Source organism: Oryzias melastigma, linkage group LG6 (genome assembly GCF_002922805.2).
Source record: "Oryzias melastigma strain HK-1 linkage group LG6, ASM292280v2, whole genome shotgun sequence".
In the NCBI taxonomy this organism is placed as follows: Eukaryota; Metazoa; Chordata; class Actinopteri; order Beloniformes; family Adrianichthyidae; genus Oryzias; species Oryzias melastigma.
Window position 1 is genome coordinate 26,964,896 of NC_050517.1, and position 9,150 is coordinate 26,974,045.

The 9,150-nt window shown below is 45.2% G+C and overlaps 1 protein-coding gene across 2 annotated transcripts in view; it reads right to left on the reverse strand.

Annotated features, from left to right (window-relative positions):
* Window positions 1-516: 516 nt before the first annotated feature.
* Window positions 517-9,150, reverse strand: part of siah1 (siah E3 ubiquitin protein ligase 1) — an 18,025-nt gene continuing 9,391 nt past the window's right edge. The window contains exons 1-5 of one of the 2 annotated variants that reach the window (XM_024281391.2): window positions 6,747-7,816; window positions 5,016-5,072; window positions 3,253-3,434; window positions 2,889-3,185; window positions 517-2,096 (exon numbers count right to left, since the gene is read on the reverse strand). In XM_024281391.2, the coding sequence (XP_024137159.1) occupies window positions 1,725-2,096; window positions 2,889-3,185; window positions 3,253-3,434; window positions 5,016-5,072; window positions 6,747-6,864 (1,026 nt within the window). In that variant the 5' untranslated portion in view covers window positions 6,865-7,816 and the 3' untranslated portion in view covers window positions 517-1,724. Of the gene's footprint in view, window positions 2,097-2,888; window positions 3,186-3,252; window positions 3,435-5,015; window positions 5,073-6,746; window positions 7,817-9,150 lie in introns of those variants that run through there. The other variant, XM_024281392.2, reaches the window with a different exon arrangement.

Consider the following 9,150-nt stretch of genomic DNA (forward strand, 5'->3'; position numbering starts at 1 on the left):
AACTTCACAGCATGCGCCGTAACAGTCCAATTTTGAGTGGAAACGCTCACCTGAACCGCTTGGACCAAATCTAAAACGGAGCTCTAGGTAGAAACGAGGCGTTCGTGTGCTATCGGGGGTTTGCCATTTTGTCAGAATCCACAATTCCAAAACCCAGGGCCATGGGACTTTCCAGAAGTCTTCAAAAAACTGATGCCTTGATGCTCACTAGATTGGTAAATATGGACCACAATGCACTGCGTTTGAATGGCTTTTGCACATTACATTTTTTCTACTTTATATTTGCCGTCTAAAAAAAAAAGTGAACATGGTATTTAAAGTAATTTTAAAATTTAGGGCACTGGATATTCCGGCACTTTAGTTTTTAGTAGTTAAAAGTTTCCTGCTTCATGGAGGTTCCCTTCAGCTCCTTCCAATGGTTGCCTGTCAAAGTCACTGCAGGATGAGTCCAAACTTTCCACCCCCTGAAAAAAGCGAGATTGCTGATGCTGAACACAGGAAAGAAAAGAGAGCAGCTATGAAAAAGATAGATTTATTTAATGACAAATGAAAACAGAAAGAAGTCTTAGAGCTTGAGGGAGAGCAGCAAAGTTACTGAGACTGCAGGCGGAGAGGCAAGGAGCACCACCTCCACAACCACTACCTCCTCACAGAGAAAAAAAAAAACTTTCCACACAGAGAGGACAGACGGAGGAAAACAACCCAACACTGGAGAAAAACAAAAACCTTCAGAACGAGAACTCTAGTCTCTTTTTTTTCTGTTTAACTACAAACACTGAAGTTTAGCCACACGTTTAACAACTGCCTTTTAATTTTTTCTTTTAAAATTCAATACAAAAAATGAAAATCATGATAATCTCTATTTAGTAATAATAGTAACATTTTTACCTGTAGAAAGGGGTGTGTTCCAGGCTGGGTGACGCAGAGATGAGCGGAGGGAGGAGAAAGAAAAGGTGTACGGACATGCACACGACACACAAACACACAGAGCCTTTCATCCAAAAACTAAAACGTCTAAAATAAACGGACTAACAAAATAAGAGCACAGGAGAGAGACGGGTGAAATGTGGGATTTCTTCTCTGTGGGTCACGATCACACCGGTGACGACGCACAGCCGTGTTTGTGTCAGACAAATGCTGCTGGGAGAACAAAAACAGTACATCCAGGGCTTCAGTCCGTTCAGTCTGACAACTATCAAGCATTTAACGAGCGTCTGATGCGTTTTTCTAGGCTGGAACGGAACAGAAGAAACCGGACCAGCGCTGGTAAACTGTGACTGTGGTGGGATGCTACAGTCGTCGGCAGGTTGCGGCCCCCGCCTGCCGGAGGTCGTGTCAGTTACAGGTGAAGACAAACGAGGTTTTCTGTGATAAACTCAGTTCCAGTTTGAGCGGGTCGATAGCAGCCACAGTCCTCCGTCGAAAACAAACAAAAACTAGCTGGTTGGCTAGCTCAGCACAGAGCGGGGATCCCCGTCCGGAGCGTTGAGCTGCTCCCAGCCTTCCAGAACTGTAGTGCCTGAACAGGACTGAAGGGGCGCCGAGAACAGAAAGAGACACTAAAACCAAACGGCGGACAGACATCCCTGTTCCTCCACAGATGGCTGAACCGACAGTCCGGTTAACGGGGAGACAGAGACGGGGGGGCACTGAGGTCACGACCCCTCTGACCTGCTTCAAAAGAATGCCTCAACCATTGGAGGAGTTCGGCCCGCCCAGAGTTCTTAGCACATGGAGATGGTGACATTAATGCCCAGGTTCCCGTTCTCCGCGAACAGCTGTGCGATCGACGTGTCGAACACCAGGCAGTCGCTGTTCATGATGGCCGTGGCGATGCCCTCGTGGATGGAGCGCGGCGTGGCCTCCCAGGTCAGCCGGCGCCGGTGCCCATTCAGCTCCAGCCGGTATGCAAAGTTCTCGGCCTGCTTCCGGGTCCCGATGAGCTGGACGATGGCGAAAAACTGCTGGTGTCCGTCGTACTTTTCCTGCTTCTCCAGGACCAGCATGAAGTGGAAGCCGAAGCAGGACTGCATCATGACCCAGTCCACGGCGCCGGGCAGGTTGATGTCTGTCGCCAGGAACACGATGTCCTCCCCCTGAGCAAACACAGTACACGGTCAAAACCAACTACAGACGCTCTCCTGAAGACCAGCAGCTCACCTCCTGTCATCAACAGAACTTCTAAAACTCATATTAATCAGAAGATCAAACAAACTGATGCTCGTGGTTTTACTCCTTTCAGTTAACCCTTTAAAATCCCACTCCAACTAGATTTATCTGTTGTAAAATTGTTCCTTGTAGACTTTTATTAAGATTATGCGGTTTTTAGCCAAAAGCCTGTGTTGTTTTTTAAGACATAGTTTCTGCAGCGCAGAAGTTCATTTGAAATTTGCCTCTGTGTTGTACGTGGGGCTTAAGTAACCTTAAGTAGATATCCCAGCATTCCTTTGCTTACACGCTCTTCCGTTAGCTTACAACCCCAAGCTAGCATTAGCATAGCAAACAACAAAACACAAAAAAGCAGCGCGCAGTATCAGAGCTATCCAGCCGTTAGTTTAGAGCCAGGCGACAGCTAGACGAGGAAAACGACGACAATAGATCCATTTGTCTACGAGTGGAGGGCTTAGAATTGTAGCGGAGAAGGAAGACTTCGGCCCGCCCGTGGTGGTCGTTCCGGTACAAACCTTTTTCAAACCATGTGTTTTCATCTGCTGCTGATCAGTTACAATTTGAATTAAAAAAAAAAAAACTCAAGATGCAGTTTTAATCTTAAAGGTTCAATGAAAATGTAAAAGCTTCTATCTGAATGAAGCTTTTGTTGTTTGGCATCAGCAGCTGAAGCTTTCATCATACAAAACCCAAACATCAAAGGCATCAAAGCGCCTCACCTGCAGGGTGGTGATGGACTTGTGCTGATGCATCAGGTGAGGCATCACGGCGTCCAGGGAGCCCTGCCACTTGCAGGAGGCGCCGGGACACGGGCAGGAGTACGGCCGGAACTCGCACAGCTCCTCGTGCTCGGTCTTCTCGGTGTGGGGAAGCGTGACTTCGCAGCCCGACGAGGCGTACTTGCAGGGAAAGAGGACGGAGTTGGCCACCTTCTCCATGGCCAGGTTCCTGATGGAACCCAGCGGGCCTCTGCAGGTGGGGCAGCAGGTGAGTTTGGGTCGGCAGTTGGAGCACACCTGGAAAAGAGCATCTCCCGTTAGTGTGAACTCCTGGAAGTCTGTCTTCAGCCTCTCCCATACATACCAGGTGTCCAGACTGACACTGCAGGATGGGGGGCAGGACATAATCGAAGCAGACGGGACACTCAAACAGGCTGGCCAGGTCACTGTTGGAGGCTGTGGTGCCTGACAGGGTGGGCACGCGCTGAGAGGGGGGGCACTTGGATGTTCCTGTGGGCAGCGCGGTGGCGGTCTGGCGACTCATTTCTGATGAACACAAGAACAAAGCTGACATCAGAGGACGGTCTGATGAGTGAAGATCTCCGACGCTCTGAAACACATCTGAATATTCAATGAGGATGAGCAGCAGAGCAGCTCCAACCAGAATCTTTATCAGAATGGTTCTGAACGCTTCAAGAGTGTTTATAAAACTGAAAGAGTTGCAATGTTGGTATCAGTCGAATTCACAGATGAAGATGTGAATAAAAATCCATTTAGTTCAACTTTTAGTTTGTTCTGTTCTAACTAATTACCTCAATTTACATCAGTGTTTTAGCCCGATGCTCTTTTATTTATAAGTTTTCATTATTTGACATGAAAATGTGCTGAAAGTTGAGCAGCGATGTTGTGTCTGTTGCCTTGGTAACAGCAGTATTCTATGCAGGAGATGTTGACTCAGATGAAACAAACATGGCAGAGATGAGAGGATGCTGCTGTGAGGAAACAACGCTGCAGACAGAATGATGAAGGGACGCTTACTGACTTGGGGTTTTCCTGGTCTTAAAGGTAAATATATTAACTCTAGGAATGATTATTTAGATTTTTGCTCGAGACGAGTTTTAAAAATCGATGGTACACTGTACATAAATTCCAGCTCTGTAATTGTTAATAAAGTTTGAGGCTATTTAAACACAACAACCAGGATGTGTAGTAAGGAGAGAGACATTTACTTAATCCAAAAGAACTAATTTTTCCTTATAAAGATCAATCAATCATGTGGGATACACGAGTGACCAGGTGGACCATAGAACACACTTCTGTTTTCACTGATGTCACCGTGGGTTATACGGTTGAGGAAAAAACAAAACAAACATTTTTTAGCTAAATAAGAGTGTAAATCCTTGAACATGACGTTAGCCAATCAGCTATTATTAGCATGCTAGCAGGAGCAGCAGGGCTGATTTATCTTAGGACACAGAGCTCAGACATGCGTGTGTTGGGGGGGGTGTTTACAGACGGCGTACAGAAGTGAAACCTGAGCCGGAGCCTCCAACATGTGAATGACAAACACTCTGGAGAAGTTTACTCCAGAAGTTCTTATTTTAGTCGCACAGAAAGCGTTTGTGTGACAGGAATGTTTCAGCGCGGCGATGAGGTCACAAACTGAAACTAAAACTGCTGAAAAATCAGAACTGAGAGAAAAGAACTGGTAGAGTTGAGCTCCTGTTGTCGAGCATCAGAATTCTGGGGAGGGGCTCGGTGGTTCAGCTTTGGAGGGTTAATGCAGAGACCCGTTTCGGGGAAGGATCTCGGTGGTAAGTCCTGCTGTCAGGGCGTGTTGGCAGCGAGGAGCTGAACAGTGATGGATAAACATAGCATCACTTGTTCAGTTGGCACAGGCGGTGCCAGCTGACGAGGAGCTGCCAGATAAAGACGGTGGGGGCGGTTCCTGCAGCAGGACGGCGGCTCATCGGCCTGACAGAAAGGTTTGCAGACCTGGGTCTGATCCCACAGCAGAAATGTGAAAACGTACAAACTGCTATCATTCCTGATGCTGTTCATCATTAATCATACCACAAATCTCAAACATCGACTCAGAAACAGGTGCTGACAGACGGACAGACTGACCTTCGTCCATAAGATTTCCAAATAAGGCTTTTGTCTGCTCTTGAAATGTTTGGACCTCTGAAAGAGAAAAACAAACAAAACACATATGAGAACCTGACGGTTCTAACAGTTCTGCTTTCTTCTCCAGTCAGACATGCAAGTGGGCTTGAATTTTTGTGATGTAGAAAATGCAGACGTGAGGGCCGGATGGCGCCAAGACGGCATTTAATGGGCAGGACACAGACCTTTGAAAGCCTGCTCACTTTCATACTTTCGATTTCTGCTGTGTGGACGGTTTGTTGCAGAACTACTCATTCATATTTCATCCAGTTTGGTCCATTCCTGGACTTAATGTTGATGAGTGCAGCCTGTTTGACTTCAGCCGGACAGAAACTACATTAAGCAAATTATTCCTGGATACATTTGCATCATAGTAGCTCCGAAATGACTTATAATGATCCAAAATGTTTCAGTTTGTGTGGAAAACAGAACTCAGGCAGACAATTTTTAAAATCAATAATCAGAAATGCTTTACATAAAAAAAGTCTTAAAGTTTGTTTACAAACAAAGCCGGAACAAATAACTGTAGAACACAGAATTAAGACGTGAAAAGCTGAATAATCAAAGCCATAGAAGGTTTAGACCAGGGACAGGCAACTCCAGGCCTCGAGGGCCGCAGTGTCATCATGATTCCCAGATATCCAAGCTCTACTCATGACTGGTTACCTGGTTCAGGTGTCTCAAGCCAATCAGAACATGCCAGAGGAGGGGATGTTGGAAAACACGCAGGGATACGGCCCTCGAGGCCTGGAGTTGCCTATTCCTGCTTTAGAGTGAAGATGACCACCTCAACAATGAGGAACCATAAACATCTTACAGTCTTTGTTCTACAGCTGTTTTTAACAAAAACAAACAAAGAGTCTATTTTATCAACAGCTTCTGCCTGCATGAACACACTGGAGGATCAACAATCCTCACAAAAGAAAAAGTCCCATTTAAAAGGAAGAGCAAAGTATCAAGAAATCTCTTATTTTCATTTCATAACCAATTTTGTAACGTTTTACTCGTGTTTTCTCAAATATTGACATTTATTCTAAGTTAATTTATTTTACTTTGGTGTTATTAAAGTGACCAAGCAGAATTGCATAAAAAAAAATAATAATTTTCTGCAGACATTTGTATTTGATGAATCATTTGATTCACAAAAAAACTACAATAGCCCTCTTGTGCTTCAACTGAGTCTCCGTTTATCATTTGCATCATGAATGAACTAAAATGTCATACACACAGGTTTGATTTCTATGGTTTCAAAGTCACACACAAAACAACACAGAACACACAAAACGTGAGATTATTTACAAATAACCACAAAGAAGACACAATTAGACCAGATTTAAGTTTCAAAATGTGCTATCTGTGAAGACAACTTTTCCGTTATTCCTTTTTCTCTTCTGAAACAAGAAATTAAATATACTGAATGACAAAACTAAAATCAGACACAGGAGAGATGGAGGACCATCAGGAAAGGTGGTGATTCCACACAAACGTGCTGTTCTCTGTTGTCCGTGTGAATACAGTGTAACATAATGTACACGTTGAGCCTGCTAAAAGCGTCTTCTGTGCTCGCCCACGTCACACATAGCATAGTTGTGCCAACATGGCTCCCTGCACACAAAGTGTCAATTCAAGCCACCTCGAGCTAACTGGAGACGGAGGAAACACACGGCGCTGATGAGGGTAAACGTGCTTCACCTTTACTGTCGTGCACATTCCTTGTTGCTATGCATGAGAGCAGCCTGAACAGGGAGTTCCAGGGTGGAGCTTGTGGAGCTACACTTGCCTGCTTGGATTTCACTGGGACCACAGACATAGAGGTAAAGCATTTATGCAGCCCCTCTGTGCCACGCTGCTCCGGCCTTTTCCATGGAAACCACACACTGCTGCTGGAGCTCTACACATTCCTCCAAATACTGGATCATATTTCCCCTCCCTCCCTTTGGGAAGTATAAGCTCCTGAGCGGCTGGAGTATGCAGCAGATCGAGAGCGAGGGCTGTGTCCAAACAAACACCAGCAGATCCTTAACAGCGGGAAGAAGTCAAGAATCTGGGATGTTTTCAGACTCCGCTGCAGAACCAGCAGCTCTAAAACCCGCACAGTAGGAACCCCAAAGGGTTAACCGACTCGCCAGTCTGCACAGGAAACGTGAGGCAGTTTAGTCGAGTCATTAGAGCTTCACTAACACTGGGTAATTATCCAGAGTTTCTCCGCTCAGGAACTATTTGACATTCCACAGGGCAGCGGTTAGCAGGTATACAAAGCTGCTCCAAGTCTGCGTCCAAAAAGAGCGAGTTTGCAAAAAAAAAAAAAGAGCCAGATCCTCAAAACAAAAAAAACAAAACCCTGTACTCAGCTCAGTTCCCAGAGACGAAAGGCAGAAAAAAAACCTTCACTTTCTTCTCTGTTTGGATTTCAGTGATGTTCTTTGTCCTGGGGAGCGTGGTCGGTGTCAGCGCTGCTGGCTGTGTTTGTCTGAAACACGGAGCTAAAGCCGGCATCCAATGTCAGTCTGAAGGGAGCGTGCCTTTATCCCGACACATCTCCTTCACTCCGGGCTCTGCCCTCACATGTTCAGCTCCAGCTGCATCTCGCAGCCTTGTGTCCTCTGAAAGCCTGCAGTTTGCCCTCTTTCTCCTGGCTGGACATTCTTCCTCACTCTGCCCCCTCCCTCCGCCTCACTCTGTGGTTGTGCAAGTCTCAGATTTCAGCTCGTATAGCTGCGAGCTGCAGCACCAGCTGACCCCACTGACTTCATACCTCCTTTCTTTCTTTTTCCTTCAGTGCAGCCCCTTTCTCCTGTGCACACATTTTAAATCCGAGCAGGAGAACACAGGAAAAACGGGCTTTAGCCTGTTTTTCCTGTGTTCTCCTGCTCGGATTTAAAATGTGCAATCAGCAGCGCCTCACCTTCTCATCAAGCACTTCCTGTTTTTTGAGAAGCACTCTAGGAATGCGAAAAGCTCGCTCAGCGTTTGCCGTTCTCAGCATCGATGCTGAAGAAAACAGAGAGTCAACATCTGTTCACGGGAGGACAGAGAGGAGGTTCTTTGTGCTTCACTTCCACATCCGTGGAATTCGTTGCCCACTTTATGCTAAGCCTAAAAGCAGCAAAGATTTTTTTTTTCCCCTCTAGACATTCAGTTCTTTCCACAAATCTGATAAGAGATCAAACACGTCTGCAGCTGCATCAAAGGCAGAGCGTGTCTGCTTTCAGAATCTGTCGGGATGCTCAAGCTGCAGTTTTTCTGCAGGTAAAAGAAATTGTGCTGTAGTAAGTGATCACTGGGACATAACAAGGTCAACAGTTAAAGCTGCTAACAGTTAACAGATGCATAGACGATGGTTTGACGAAACAATTCTCCTCTGTCCTAAATCTGAAATCTTAAAACGATGGCTTTAGTGCACATTACCGTCCATCACGGCAGGACTGGATCATGACATGCCAACATCAGGAATTCTGATTTTAAAGACCCACCTCAATGAAAAAAAGTGTGTTTTTAACATTCTTGCAGCATTTTTCTCACAATAGAAATCCAAATTAAACTTAAAAATTAAATGTTTGAGTATGGCTTCATTCAAATTGTGTATTATCAAGAGCAGACAAAAAAGCGCGGTTTAAAAAGGCTTGCAGTTGTTACAAACTACAATCAGACCACAGCCTCCCTGACTGCTCCATTGCAACACATGATCTTGCAGATAAATGGATCCATTAACGTCTTCGTTTTCCTCGTCTTTAGTGGCACCTTACTCAAAACTGTGTGCCTGGATAACTCTAATATTGGTTGACATTTTTTGCACCACTGTTAGCTTAGAGTTGTAAGCTAGTGGGAGAAAGTGTAAACAAAGGGTTAATGGGAGATCAGCACTGGCTTACTTTGCTCAAACGGTTCTGCCCACAACTCAGGTGAATTTCTAAAGAACTCCTGCTGCTCTGCAGAAACCATTTCCCAAGAAACAACACAGGTTTTTTTTTTATTTTGACTAAAAGCAGCATAATAACTAAAAGACCACTGGGAATACTTTAAGAATAGATAAAAGAAGATTGAAGTGGGACTTTAACAAGACTGCAAAAGGTTTTATCTGAAAAACTTCAAACAG